General features: G+C 39.5%; 2 protein-coding genes across 2 annotated transcripts in view; one reads left to right on the top strand and one right to left on the bottom strand.

Moving 5' to 3' along the window:
- The first annotated feature begins 917 nt into the window (after nt 1-917).
- On the top strand, nt 918-4,751 carry Ct47c1 (cancer/testis antigen family 47 member C1). Its single transcript, XM_005319512.3, has 3 exons — nt 918-1,913; nt 2,745-2,904; nt 3,915-4,751. The coding sequence occupies exons 1-3, from the start codon at nt 1,199-1,201 to the stop codon at nt 3,925-3,927; spliced, it is 888 nt and encodes a 295-aa protein (XP_005319569.3). The 5' UTR covers nt 918-1,198; the 3' UTR covers nt 3,928-4,751.
- A 3,287-nt stretch (nt 4,752-8,038) lies between these two features.
- The window catches only part of Kiaa1210 (KIAA1210 ortholog), a 46,341-nt gene continuing 39,094 nt past the window's right edge, over nt 8,039-15,285 (bottom strand). Inside the window, exons 12-14 of the mRNA XM_078033924.1 lie at nt 14,823-14,986; nt 11,803-11,908; nt 8,039-10,335 (exon numbers count right to left, since the gene is read on the bottom strand). Of these exons, the coding sequence (XP_077890050.1) occupies nt 10,142-10,335; nt 11,803-11,908; nt 14,823-14,986 (464 nt within the window). The 3' untranslated portion in view covers nt 8,039-10,141. The remainder of the gene's footprint in view (nt 10,336-11,802; nt 11,909-14,822; nt 14,987-15,285) is intronic.

The raw sequence follows: 15,285 nt of genomic DNA, 5'->3' as shown, positions 1-15,285 counted from the left end.
ATTTTATCCAAGTTTAAAGTTTCAGTATTTTTCCCAGACTTCTATACAAATACAAATAAAATTTCCATATTTCAAACATACTTAACTGTACATTTGAATAACTTCCACCTAACTGTCAATTGGAAGTGATTACTCTGCAGTATAATACATGCTCAATAGCACATGTGAAGAGAAGAATCTAATTGAACTTTGTAAAATGTCTTCCAAGAGATGAATATGTTCAATTAAAATCAGATGCTGGCAAGTTGATACCAGTGTTTGAAAGTACTTATCTCTTCAATTTGTATTAGTGCTTTCCAGTATATAGCTATGTGAAGATATTTTCAAAGATGAACAATGTAAAATCTCATTAGAAAAAAAAACAGATCAACATTTACAATCAATTTTGATGACAGAGAACATTGATACTGAATCTTAATTAAGCAAATGTCATCCTCCCCAAAGAGTTTCATTCTCATCTTAATGAACCCATATCATATTTAAAATATATGCAATTATCATTATGTTTTTCGTTTCAACAATAAAATATTTGTGGAAATTTGTTTCTTTCTCCTGTTATACAAGTACTTTCATAATAACCTTGATTCTGCCTGTAGGGCCTGCAGAAACTAATGTTAACTGTGTGCCCTTTATAGAATAAGTTTTCCCAGCTCAAGGTGCCTTCAAGTAAGACCATTATACTTTCACCAATAATCATCAAATCAAAATAGACAGGACTGGCGTGGATTTAAAGGGTTGACTTCATTACTAAGACTTCAAAGAAAAGGTAGGTAATACTGAATAGTCCTAGAACCTAAGAGCCTTGATCATTCATTGGATGTAGGGTATGTCAATCTTCACTTTTCATCAAATGAGTTTAGAGCTTGTTATGAAGGGATGCAGTCCTTTATTGACCCTTTTGACCCTGCCCTATCTCCTGTCTCTCGGAAGTTTTCATTCCTAGTGGGGGTCTTCGGAGGCACAGACTTAGATGACAACTCCTGGAGCCTGAGATTGACCCCCTGCCCTTCGTGTAGTGGGGCCTCCTTAGGCACCACCGTAGATTGTCCCCTCAGTGGGAGGCTCCTCCACGTTCCCCTCCCCTCAGACTCCACTACCAACGGCCTTCCCTCAACGGCAGCCAGCTAGGCCTCCACCATCTTCACTGTCCTCATTGCCCCAGTCCGATTGCAGCCCAGTTGAGGTACCCACTGGTGTCATGTCTGCCACAGGGGATCGAGACCCAACCCAAGAGGGCCCAGTGGGAGAGTGGATGGGGGCTGCTGGAGTGGGTGAAGGGATAGACCTCGACTTGGGCCCAGATGAGGGCAACATGGCACCTGAGACCATGGAAGCCGAGGTGGCGGGTTCTGGGGGGATGGAGATCCTGGAGCCTGAGGGAGGCCTAGAGGAGGAAGAGGGAGCTCAGGGCCTAGTCCCGGCCAGAGCCCGGGAGGGCGGCAACGCTGAGGAAGACTCGGACATTGGGCCGGCAGAAGATGAGGGAGGGGACCTGGCAGAGAGCCAGGACATCCTCGTGGACGCCCGTCAGTTCCCCATGGTTGGCTTCCGGTTCATGTTCCTGGATCTGGTCCACTCCCTTCTGCACCGCATCTACTACAACGACCACATCCTGATCCGCCCCTACCGTGGCCCTGTAGTGGTGCGATCCCGCTCGCCAATGGCAGATGGCTCAAGCGAGCTCCCGGTGCTACACATACCCCAGAGGCCGAGAATGAGGGCCCAATCTCGGGAGGTCCAAGACGAGGGCCTTCGCTTGGGTCTAGGCCTGCCTGAGGTGGCCACCTCAGTCCTAGAGTTCCAGGAACCAACAGACAACGCAGAAGCAGCCCATGTTTCCGTGGAGCGGACAGAGGAAGTGGCAGAGGAGGAGCAGGCAGAGGAGATGATAGATCAGGTCACAGAAATAAGGGGTGAGGAATGGGTGTAGGGGCAGCTACATGGGTACTTTCTTGTGGCCAGTGGCAGCAAGTGGGGATGGTGTGCTGGCTGAGGGAAGTGGCGAGATCCCGGGGCCTTGGGTTAGGGAAGTGCTGGGTCCTGACCCCCTCCAAATTAAGGCTGAATGTGCCAGGGCACAAGCCCAATTCAAAGCAACCTTTGCAGTTTTGAAAAAAAATATGCTGTCCTTTACCAACCTGTATTTAATAAGAGTTGGGACTGTCGATGCAATTTGCCAGCGGACAGATGAATGTCAGGTGTTCAGGAGGGAGCTCGGGAGGAAATGGAAAGAACCCTGGAGGAAAAGAAATAGCAAAGGGTGCACCTCCTCTTTGGTTCACAGCTTTTGAAAGTGAAAAGGGTCTTAGAAAGTTGAGCCTAAAAATGATTTGGGAGCACTTGGTAAAAAAGACAGGTTCTGGGGTTAAGGAAACAATTGGCTTCACTGCAGAATTTGTCTTTGAGGCAAACAAGTATTTTCCCAACAAAGTTCTGCCCAAAACATTGAAAATGCAAACTGACCCAATCACTCTGACCCTTTCTTCCCTGAAGGAGAAGTAATCAGCAGCATTAGGTGGGAGATTTCCTGGGAAGAGGGGAACATGTCACTGTGGAAATGATCAAGCAGCAAAAATATGAGGGCCATGGAAGGGTGATGTCAACCAGCAGGAAGGTGCCTGGCCATGTTTTCTTAGCTACTTCTTCTTGCTTCTCCTGAGGGGAGATGATTGGTGCTGCTGCTGGGTATGAATTGGGCTAGTTTTTCCATCTGATCTCACTGTTTGTATTATTCTTCACCAAAGAAATAACTAAATATCAGTATGGTAACTGGAGTGAAGATGATGTAGACTTTGGAGGTGAAGAAGAGAAAGAAGAAGAGGAAGAAAAAAAGATGGAAAATGAAAAACAAGAAGAACCTGAAAAGGACCCAGATCCACTGGATGGCAGCCCCAGAAAACCCAGGTATCTGTGTACAGCTTTGGGTATCACTCAACAGTTCTGGCCTTTATCTGATACTGACAGTTTTATGTTTTGGGTTGATTTTTTTTTTGATTCTGGGAAATTGAGAAAAAGTTTATTTAAGATCACATTACATTTGATTTAGCATACTTAGAATGTTACTAGAATACTCATGTACCTAGTAATATAAAATATACCATATTGTGATATATACTTCATAGCTACTCATCTGTTGTTGTGAGGTGTTTCATCCTCTGGCAACTGCTACAGTGTGGGCTGGGCCAGGTACTAGTGAGGTCTTCATTACTTGGCCATTGAATTGAATTCTCCTGTACTAACTAGGAGGCAACATCTTATAGAATGTGACTACTAACAAATAGCAAAAGTTAGGAACTTCAAGTAGGACCACATTTAATGCTTAATACCTAAATATTTGTTTAGTTGTTAAGTTTTGTATTTTATATTAGTCAAAAGGAAGAACCTTGGTCATAGTATGATTATTTATCACTGAGATGTTAATTAAGTCTTAAGCTATGTCTTGTCTTTGAGCATATTTAAATCATCAATGGTTTTTTTTCTTTTTTGCATTTCACAGCTGTGTATTTCACAATAGCTCATTTCTCATATGGTAGATGTGAAAACTAAGGATCTGGGAGGGTAAGGGTGTACCATTTGTGGAAACAGCACAGGATTTTAAAGCTTGAGAGATTTATTTAAATGATAGAATGGACTTCAAGTAAAACAAACAACACACACACACACACACATACACACACCAAGAATGTCTGGTGTTCAGCAAGAGGGAGACAAGGTTGGTGTCATCACATAATTGAAGCCCTCACTTGCATGAACACCTTCATACCCAAGGGTTCGAGCTACTAGAGGAAAATATGTTGTTCTTCTGTACTTGCTGAGATACAGCACAAATGCGGCAGGCAAATGTAGAGCCTATTTTCTTAGATATAGAAAGCAATTTATGTTGTATAATTGTTCTTCTTTCATTTTATTCATAGTTGGAAAGAATAGAAAAGGATGAAGAAAGAAGAAAGAATCTGATCTTCACTCTTTTTATGTGTTTGCTTTTCAGAAGCCCAAGGCAATTTTATCAATATTGGTTTCATTCCTCAGTTCATCACCCCAAAAGTGACATTCAATGATACCCAACTTTTCTATTTATTTATTACACTAATCTACTTATTTATTATGTTTTAATGGCATTTGTTCAAGTGAACAAATAGTTTGTTTTCAATGACTAACCTGAAATATAAGTATATTTTTGAAAAGATAACACTCAAATCTCTGTTTTACCTCTTTATCTTCATTTGAAATGGATCACGTTCTACCACTTGGTAAACTTTATTTATAAAGTCTTTTATAGCAGCCTAAACAATTACAATGTCAAGTTTAAAAATTTTTTATGAGGAAAGAGATTGAGGTCAAACCTTTAGTTAAAACTATGTTTGTCGTTATATTAGTCACTTAGCCATGTGTGGCCCTTGAGCATGTAAAATGTGATTAAATCCTATTTAAGATGTACTGTGTCACCATTGTATACACCCACAAAGATGGGGTCTTAATTAGATATAAGATACACTCCATACTTGTATAATTTTATCAAAATGCATTGTCTTGTATAACTAAGAAGAAACAATAAAAAAGAAAGATCACTTGACTCTTCAGAGTTTGTCCAAAGTGTTTTAGTAGTTCATGGATCCAGGTGATCATGGAGTAATGGGAACTCATAAGTGGGTACTAATGTTCTAAATTCATTTGAGCCTTGGAAACAAGGTTGTGATGGCTAAAATTCCCTCAAATGTTAGTTCTCCTACTATAGAATAGTAGCAAACAAAAAGGTGTAAAAGAGCATACAAAGAAAATAATTTATTCAAGATTTTTGCCCATATTGTTGATTTCATCTATCTCTCAATTCCAATTCATTTTCTTAATCTTAATAAAATATACTTCTTTCAAGTCCTCAAATAAAGATGTACTGTGTGAAAACAATGTAAAATATCTCAGTAATAACTAATGATATATTGATATGATGATATATTTAGTTAAACAAAATATGATATTAAAATTATTTTCATCAGTTTCTTTTAAATTTTTTTAATGCAGCTACTAGAACATAGATCGAGTTATATGTCTTTTGGACAGAGCTGCTCTAGAGCATGGTTTTGAAGGAAACTTCATGGATGGCTGAAGTTGCCTGGAGGCCACGTGTTGCTGTTGATGTTGGGTCCAGACTTTGATTTGGAGTGGTGGCTAGGTGTAGTCAGTCTCTGGACTAGCAGCAATCTCAGGTCACATGTGTAACCTGTGAATCAGCAACTCTAGGGGAGGGGACCACCTCTGTGTTTTAATCAGTTCTCCAGGAGATTCTGATATATACTATGATTTGAGAACCACTGGTTTAGAGCAACAGGGGAAGCAGACGAGACTCACCTAAGATAGGACCAGCCTTAATCACTGGCTTGGAACTGTTGTAGGTAAACTTAATGGGATGGCAAGGGCTGGGCTGGGAGGAGACATAGAGGGGCAAAGATTGGGTAATAGCAGCAAAAAACACAAAAGGAAAGAATCTGGTTCAAGAGGGATATAACATGATACCAAACATGCCAAATCTAAAAACCATGCAAAATAATTACCATATATTGATAGTGAATACAAATATCTGGAGTAGAAAGCATGCATAAGAAGACAGCATTGTTGGGAAAGATAAATACCTCATTTAGGATAGGGTTACCTCCAGGGAAAAGAAAAGAAGACAGATTTTACTGGGGAGGGCTTTACAGTGCATATCAACTGTACTGGTAGTGTTCCATTACTTAACTTGAATGGTAGATACATGCTTATGGGTGATAGATTCATGCAAGAAGGATGTTTGGGATGAGCTCCCTATTTTGCCTCTCTACCAGCCATGCCCCTACAAAGGTATATTCTCTATACCTTGTATAGATCTGAAATATAAATTAATACAAAACAAAATAAATAAAAAGAGGAAAGTGGGAATGGGATTAATCTCTAGACTCTGCTGAAGTGGGGAAATAGGTGAAGTCATATTTGATCAGAGTAGGAGATCAGAAAGAAGGAGAGGGCACAGGAGTTTGAGATTAGCTAGCTTCATTTCTGTATTTAGTGTCACCTCAGGTACTCTCTTGCTAGCACTGATACCTTTGCTCATACTGTAGGAGCATGTCTTAAATTATAACTTATACTAGCATTATTTTTAACTGAAGTAAAATACACATAACAAAATTAACCATTTTAAAGTAAACATTTCAGTGATGATTAGTGTCTTCACAATTCTATGTAATTACCACCTCTATTTTTTTTATTGGTTGTTCACAACATTACAAAGCTCTTGACATATCATATTACCACCTCTATTTAATTCCAAAATATTTTCACCACCCCCAAAGCATGTACCTATTAAGAAGTCACTCTTCATTTTCTGCCAGACCCCAGCCTCTGGCAACCACGAATTTTTTTCCTGCTGTATGAATTTGCCTATTCTGGACATTTCATATAAATAGCATTTGCATCTGACTTATTCACTTAGCATAATGATTACAAGGTTCATCTACCTTATAGTATATATCATTATTTCATTCTTTTTATGGCTGAATTATATTCCATTGTATGTATACTGCACTTTGTTAATCTATCCTTGTATTGATGGACATTTAGGTTTTTTTCCATCTTTTGGCTATAGTGAATACTGCTGCTATAATAATTTGCTTACTAGTACTTGTGCAATATTTAAACATGGGTGTATCTACTCCCCTTACCACCCCACCCCCTACACTGGAAACTTCTGAATGATCGGGACTTTAAAGGGTTTTATTTATTTTCCTCTCCCAAAGCCCTAGACACTGAGTTTTCCACATAGTATTTGTTCAGTTAAAGTCTATTAATAAACTAAACTTAGCACATTCAAAACCCCTTTTTATTGTTACCAGTGCTGATATTTTAAAGTGTACTATCATGTAGTATTCCTTATGGCTAGAATTACACAATGAGACAGAGGCACAGGGCCTCTAACCATCATTACTTAAATTGAAAGGGCAGGCCAATAGATTGTTTTCCATATAGTGTTATTTGAGGGTCTTCAAACTGGTATTTATGTTTCATAAGTTGTTAATATGGTATTTCTCTTAGACTTAGACAGGAAGGATGTATGTACTGAGTTCCATACTTTAGAGGCCCTACTTTGACCCTCTAGCAGCCACGACCCTACATATAGATCCAGGAGACAGTTGAGAACAAGGGTTACTTCCTTTACTAGGCCATGTTTCAGGTAGCTGGGACCTCTGAATAATTTCAAGTCTGCTGTCAGGTTCTGCATGCTCTTCCTGGAACTGTCCTTGGGAGGTTGACTATCCTATCAGGGTATCTGCTCCCAGACCTAAGGGGTGACTGTATGCCTGGAACAGAGCATGGAGCCTGGTCTTGGAGACAGGCCAGAACCAAGGTCAGAGGAGCAGGGATGGGAAAGAGAACCATGGCAAGGAGGCGGGCCTTTGGGGAGTCTGAAAATTCAAAAATCCAACCTAAGTCTTCAGGTCATTATTAAGGCACACTTGTTATTTGTAGTATTAGTTTTTTTAAATGTACATTTGTAGTATTAGTTTTTTTTAAACATGGATCCCCAACTTATCTAAATCCAGTTAAATATCTAGTTGGTTAGGCTAAATATCTAATCTAAAACCCTTTTCCTTCCCTCATTCCATGCCACACCTTATTGCCTTAGTAGCCCCATGTTTCCAAAAATGCTGATTCCAGGAACCCATCTTGCTGTAAAAGTTAGAACTAGTCCCTGAGCTAGGCTGAAGGACAACCACCAACAATCATGTCCCTTCCACTCATCTAGCTGCACCCCTCCACCCATCTCTCTCTTTGCTCCCCAGCTATTCATACAAAAAACTTCTTCAATAGAAGTCCCTCCCAATACAAGTGCCCATCTGGAGCCACTGGCTTGGTGAGGCACAACTATGTAGAGACCCTTTATGTGTAGCACAAGGTCTTAAGGACACTTTAGTCCTCTGACAAACTTCAGGTCTGAGTTGCCAGGATTCTATTTTACTTCCCTCCCGAAGTCACCAACAGACTGAGACAGACTACCAAATAGGTTTTGTTGAATTTATTTGGTTTGCACATATCAAAAATCAGGAAAGCTAAAAGAAGCTGAAATCTTGCCAAAATGTGCTTTGGGCATTAGTAATTCTTAAACTCTTCATTTTAAAACAGAGCTTTGTTAACAGTGGAAAAGAAATTGTTAATGGAAAGTTCTCAGAGTGAGAGTAACCTAATAGAAGTCCACTCTCAGAAAAGTGGGAAGGAAGATATAACAGCTACTCTTCCAAGATTAGCTGGAAAAAGGGCTTCTACTTTAATAAAGTGTTCACTATGGGGATACAAAGGGAATAAATCAAGTCAACTGAAAATCTAGTATAGCCAAAAAGGCTAAACTACAATATCAGGAAAAAAAAAGATATTTTATAGAGAAAATGCAAAATCTAGCATGTATTTGCACAGTGTCACATTATACCACCATCAGCAAAAACCAGCACCAAGTATCTAAATTAGCTCTGGCATCTCATTGCCTCTCTGGACAGTTTTGCACGAAGAAGCACCCCACTCAGAATGTAAAGGCACAGTTAAATTTCTAGGCCTATATTTCTGTTCAAGCAAAGTAGCCCCGGTGACAGAGGATGGTATGGTGATTGCTATCCTGAGAAGTTGTTTCTGAGTCTCTAGGAAAATGAGTTATGTTTACTTCACAGGTATCTAAGGGAGTACCCCACCAAATGTTTGATAGGCTTGGGGGTGAAACAAAGGGAAAGGACATGGAAAAGACTTAAGTGACTTCTGGTTCACCTGGATGAGGCTCTAGGGTGGCCTGCACCTTGGAAAGTGAGCCAACTGAGAAGCCAATTGGGGGTCAAGGTGCCCACATCTTTACTCCTGAGCCTGGGAGTTTAGTGAAGACCATGCCACCAGGATGGGAAGGGAGTAGTGAAATGTACTAGGCTATTTCCCCCTCCCCTCACTGTGACCAACCCTCTCCTCCTGCTTCTTCCTCTCCCACTCTTGTCTTTTTGCATTTTCTCTTGCAGGTCACTGGGGAGGTTGGGGCTTTCTGACATAGTAACTTGGGAGGTGCCTGTCTCTAGGAATGGAGGGTGGGGAGAGGCTGGTTTCATCATTTGTGGTTTCCTAGAAGCAGAAAGTTCATTTCTCTGTGGCTTTGTCATAGCAGTGTTGCTTTGGGCTAAATCCTCATGAAGCAGACTGCTAAGGGGAAGGGATTAGGCTACATGGAGTTCTCCATTATAAGACTGGAGTCAGAGGAGACAGGAGCCCTCTAGTGGCCACAGACATGCATCAAGGTAGTGAGGTGGTGAGCTCACCACGGAAATAGCAGCTTTTGGCATCTGTAGAACATTGAATTTTGACAAGGACTTGGTGCTTAAGCACTAGGATATTATAATAGGAGGAACATTGACATTTCTGGGCAACTGGAGAAGGTCCCAGAAGCCAAAAACCGATGAACTAACCATCTAGAGAAGTAGGATAACTTCCAAGAAGCATTGTGCTCATAGAGATGGGTACACATCTGCCAGGGCTGCCACATATTGAGATGGGGCCTGTGCTCTGTGTTACTGTCACCCAAGTTGAAAGCACTGGAGGCCCCCAGGGTCATGTAGAAGGTGTTTCAAGGGGTAATGGGTTGATTAGAAGACTGGCCTTTGCAAAATTTTTCTTGGAGATGCAAAATTTTCACTTCCACCAACCAAGTAATTCAGCATTTATGTAGGCTCATAAAACCTAAAAACCAATCCCTGGGCCAAATCATCTCAATATTTATTTCCATTAGGATTACTTTATTTGGTTGAGGAAAACAACCATCTTTTAATTGCTCTAACAAAGTGTTTATATTTTCTTCCTTTGAAGGCATATTCTCCAAAGTTAAATATTTCACAATTCTACAGCAGTGCAAAGATTTTTCCATAGTTTTATAGAGGAAATGCTGGGTTTCTAGATGCTGGCAGTGACTGTACTGAAAGTTAGGCATTAATGGCATTTATTTCATTCAAAGAGTTAAAAGTTTTAATTCCCATTTCTAAGGCTCTTTTGCTTAATAAAAAATTGTCATAGTAAAGAAATCACTACACAGAATTACTACAGCTATTTGGCAATTATCATTTAAAATGCTGATGCTCCACCCAGGAGCTATTTATTGCATGATCTCTGCTATGTGGCTCCATGCTTTGGCTTTCTTCTTGGCCATAGAGAACCAAACAGGCTCATCTGGCTCCACAGGCACAACAGGCTCCAGTGGCTGTTCGGGCCCAGCTGGAAGACTTGAAGATCGTTTAGTTTCTTTATCTATCGCAGACATGCGAAGTGTCTTCTGATCTTCAAAAGCAACTGGAACCACAGCAAATAAATCACAACCAGTAAGAAGTCCCAGAGATGTTGATGTATTTTTATAACATGAAATAAAATGTTTCATATTTTCAGATTTCCCCTGAGTCCCTTTCTCTCAGTACTTTCCACCTCTTGCCCCCTTCGATGTCAAGCTTCTAAAAGTCAGTGCCATGACTTTGGAATGTCAAAGGAGTAAAATCGGCATGTGGCCATAAGGGCTTGGCCATGGGAAGTCTTGAGAAGTAATTACTATGTTGTACTGCCAATCTTTGGGTAGTTATTATTGGCTTGTCTTACACTTTTGAACTGAGATCAGAAGGTAAACATATCTGATCGATTCTTTTAAAATTTCAAATCAGGTAGTGGGTTTTTTGTTGTTGTTGTTTTGTTTTTTTGCCAATCCACAATGTAGTATGAAATTAAATCACTGGTGACTCAATAGCTCCATCCAATAAAAGTCAATATTAAACAATATTGTAGCAACCACCCCATCCTGGCCAAGCACACTACCTTCCTATTTTCCAGTTCCACATCCTCCCTCATCCTGCTCTATGACTGATTGACTCAGTGACTTAGACTCAACCAGTATTTCTCAATCTTGAATGCACATTAGAATCTCCTATGGCTTTTTTAAAAAATACCAGTGCCCATGTATTGTCTGAACCAACCTCATTAGATAAGCCAGGGCCATCTAATTTTTTTTAAAAAAAAAACTCACCAGGTGATTCTAATGCTCAGGGAGAGTTGAGAATGACTTGACAGCAGTGTAGTGCCCATGAAGCAATGAACAGGTCAACTGTTGCTATTTCATGGCTAAAATAATGAGTTCCTGAATTCCTAGTCTAATTTCTTCATGAAGGGGATTAAGGGAGAAGGCAAAGATGGCATCATTTAAATCCATCCTCCCCTCATCCTACTCGTGCTGGGAAAATCCTTCTGGCACACAACTCTTACTGATGAGATCACATTATTTTATCACATCACAGTGGTCTTTCAGTAGTTAAAATTTCCCCACTTCTCACATCCCTGCTCAGAATACAGAGGATTAAACAGTTAAAAATGGTTCCATACCATTAGGCCTTCATAGTGGATTATTTTCAACAATTTCATGGGGGATATAGCAGTGGAAAAACATCACTGTGCCATGAGCTGGAAAATGACTTGGTATTTTTCTCTTGCATAACTTAGCCGCAAGAATGTTTTAGTGAGTGACAACAGTTTTGTGCCTCCACAGCTTCCTCAGTGAGATGAAAGGCTGGAGGAGCTTCTGAAAGTTATACACTGGACTTAATGTTAGTCATAAGAAATGAATTTTCCTAAAGTAAGCGAATATCTGTTATATTCATATAGAAGAGTCATGACAGTGATTTGGGGAATAAAAGACATGTTAACTGAGCTTGCAATTGCAGAAATTTCACAACATTCTTCCAGAGCAGGTTTTTGTGAGATCAAGGGATATGCTTTTACCTGATTTGGCAGGCTTAGGTGGCTTCGTTGGTGGCATCTTCTCCTGTATATGGACAGTAGAAGTCAAAATCTTTTTTACTTGGCTTTCATTTGCAGAGCCAGCTCCCTTTAATATAAAAATGAAAACAGAAAGCTTGTAAATCCTGACCAACACCCCCCTCAGCAAATTGCTTATTCAGAAAATCATATGGGGCAATGTATTTTTGGGGAGGTAGGGGAACCAGGGATTAAACCAAGGGATGCTTAACCTTGACCACTGAGCCACATCCTCAGCCCTTTTTATGTTTTATTTAGAGACAGGATCTCACTAAGTTGCTTAGGGTCCTGCTAAATTGTTGAGGCTGGCTTTGAACTTGCAATCCTCCTGCCTCAGCCTCCCAAGTTGGTGGGATTACAGGAGTGCACCACTGAACGTAGCCATATAGGGCAAGTTCTATCCTGGGCACTACAAGTACCCCCCAGGGGGGTGAAGAGAGAGATCGACCATATAATATATCTATATAGACATATAAGAAAAGAAATAGCACTGAACCTTTGGTTTAGAATGTATGTTGACAAAACCTAAGCTGGCTCATGTTTACCACCTTTCAGACCTGGAAGAAAGGTTGTCTGACTATACAAATAGTGTAAACAGAATAACATGATAATTATTTAGCTTGAGAACAACCTTTTCTCCAGCACTTAACAGCAAGCTAGCAGAATGTGATGGCTACAATGAATCTGATCAATTCATTAATTCATTGAAGTGAGTTCCATAGGATTTCTACTTTGCAAAACTTTCTGACATGACTAGAACATTCTTGCATTAAAAAGTGTTGGTGTAAGTCTTTTCTAAATTTTCAAATTAACCTCTCCACAATTGACACACTTTAATGACTTTATACAAACTAGGATATTTCCCCCTGACAAAACCTTTCACCAAGGTGGACTTAACTTTTGTATGGTACTCCTCCCATATAAACACAAATGATAAGAAAATATCTTTAAGCAAAAAATTAGTTTTTCACATGATCCTTCAACAACTTTAGTAAGCCCTTAAATGCATAGGAATTGCTGGATGCTATGGTGCACACCTATAATATCAGTGACTCTGGAGGCTGAGGCAAGAGAATCGAAAATTTAAGGCCAGCCTCAGTGGCTTAGTGAGAGCCAGTCTGAAATTTTTAAACTGAAAATAAAAAGGGCTGGGAATGTAGCTCAGTGGTAAAGTGCCTCTGGGTTCAATTTCCCAGAAAAAAAAATACATAGGACTTTAGATATATTTTGATATGTTAATTTGTTATGATTTCTTGAGACAGCTTTGAACAATTTTTATAAGGGAGGAAGGCATCATTCTATCATCCTTGATCCACATGTAGTACCATTAACCTAGTTCATTGCATAATATTTTTTTGAACTTCAGATAAGTACCACACAAAACCAAATTAACACCTAGAAATCCAAATGTTGAACACATTAAGGTGAATTGTTATCTACTGATATGGAAAGGTGACCAGAAATGAAATGCTCAAAAAAAGTAGACATTAGGCTGGGGTTGTAGTTCAGTGGTAGAGTGCTTGGTTTGCATGCATGAGGCACTGGGTTCAGTCCTCAGCAACATATAAAAATAAATAAATAATATAAAGATATTGTGTCTATCTACAACTAAAAAAAATATTTTATAAAAAAAAATAGTAAAGTAATCCCCCTTTATCCATGGCTTCACTTTCTATAGTTATAGTTACCTGTGGTCAACTGCAGTCCAAAAATATTAAATGGAAATTTTCAGAAATTTACAAATTTAAAATTGCTTGCTTTTTTTCAGTAACATGATAAAGATTCAGGTCATCTCACTCCTACTGGGATGTATACTATCCCTTTACCTGGCTCTTCTACACTGTATATGTTATCTGACTGTTAGTCACTCAGTACCCAGTTTTTTAAACTTATTTTTTAGTTGTAGATGGATACAATACCTTTATTTTATTTATTTATTTATATGTGGTGCTGAGGATCAAACCCAGTGCCTCACATGTGCTAGGCAAGTGCTCTACCACTGAGCCACAACCCCAGCCCCTCAGCAGTCATCTTAATTATCAGATGAACTGTCAGGATATCACAGTGCTTGTGTTCAAGAAATCCTTATTTTACCTAATAATGGCCCCAACTTGCAAAGAGTAATGATTCTGGCAATTCAGATATACCAAGGAGAAATTGAAAAGTGCTTTCTTTAAGTGAACAAGCAAAAATTCTTGACTTAATAAGGAAATAAAAAATCATGCACTGAGGTTGCTTAGATCTATGGTAAGGATTTGACTTCTATCTGTGAAATTGTGAAGAAGAAATAATAAATACATGCTATTTTTGATGTTGCTCCTCAAACTTCAAATATTAGGGCCACAGTGCATGAACAGTGCTTAGTTAAGATGAAAAAGGCACTAAATTATAGGGATCAGTACTATATATGGTTTCAGGTATCTACCAAGGATCTTGTATCCCTGTATAACTATAAATACAGTAGTCCCCCCCAGTTAAGGGGGACTAGTGTATTTATAGTTTGATTCCTATTTATAAAAATACACATATGTATTTATAAGCATAAAATATGTGTAAAGATAGACACTCAACTTTTACCCCAGTGGTTACCTTCATGGGTTTTTTTTTTTTTTCGTTGTTGTTTTATCTATTTACACTTATTTCTCAACCAATTTCATGGAATCCTGCTCTAGAATATTTAGGACAGGATTTGATTTATTCATTACTTTTGGCAAACCCTTTAAGAGCATCAAGTAGGTCACATTTGTACAAGTATTTTCCCCTGCAGAGTCCTCCTGTCTTTTTTTTTCTTTTTTCTTTTTTTTTAATTTTATTTTTTTTTATTGGTTGTTCACAACATTACAAAGCTCTTGACGAGTCCTCCTGTCTTGATAAATGCTCCCAAAGCGAGGGGGCCTGAATATCTGACAAAGTTCTCAGTGCAAACGTAATCAATGACTCCAGAAACCCTTTTGGAGTGTTTTCTGAGCTGCTTCACATCCTACCCCATATTTAGGATCCTTGGTCTCATCCTTGGCTCCAGTTCTACTTGTGGGTTTTAGCTCTTTTTTAGGAACATAGGCCTGGGAGCCTCTCTGTCTCTGCTTTGTCATGGTTATCCAAACTGCCTCTGCAATGGCACAGTCTGACTGGTGACAAGAAGGCTTTCCTGAGAAAGAAATGAAAGGTATTAGAACTGAAGCAAGGCACAATAATGTTCCAAGTGGGATTCGTGTTAATTACCAAATGAAATTAAACAGATATCAGTAGAAAAGGATTCCTTTCTTTTGTGCCCTCCATATAACCCGGCAAGGCAGGAGTCCCTTGGGTAGTTAAGAAGCTGTTCTTAAAAGTGAGCATACTGTCCCCTTACTGGATCCTTTCCTTCTTTTGTCCATTTCTCTTCTCATCCCCAAATTGGGGCAGGACAATGGTTGTCAGGTGGGCTGGGAAAATTCCTAAGAGGCC

This window comes from Ictidomys tridecemlineatus, chromosome X (assembly GCF_052094955.1).
Source record: "Ictidomys tridecemlineatus isolate mIctTri1 chromosome X, mIctTri1.hap1, whole genome shotgun sequence".
Classification (NCBI taxonomy): domain Eukaryota; kingdom Metazoa; phylum Chordata; class Mammalia; order Rodentia; family Sciuridae; genus Ictidomys; species Ictidomys tridecemlineatus.
Note: the sequence above shows the minus strand (reverse complement) of the source record. Positions and strands in the feature narration are given on the sequence as shown.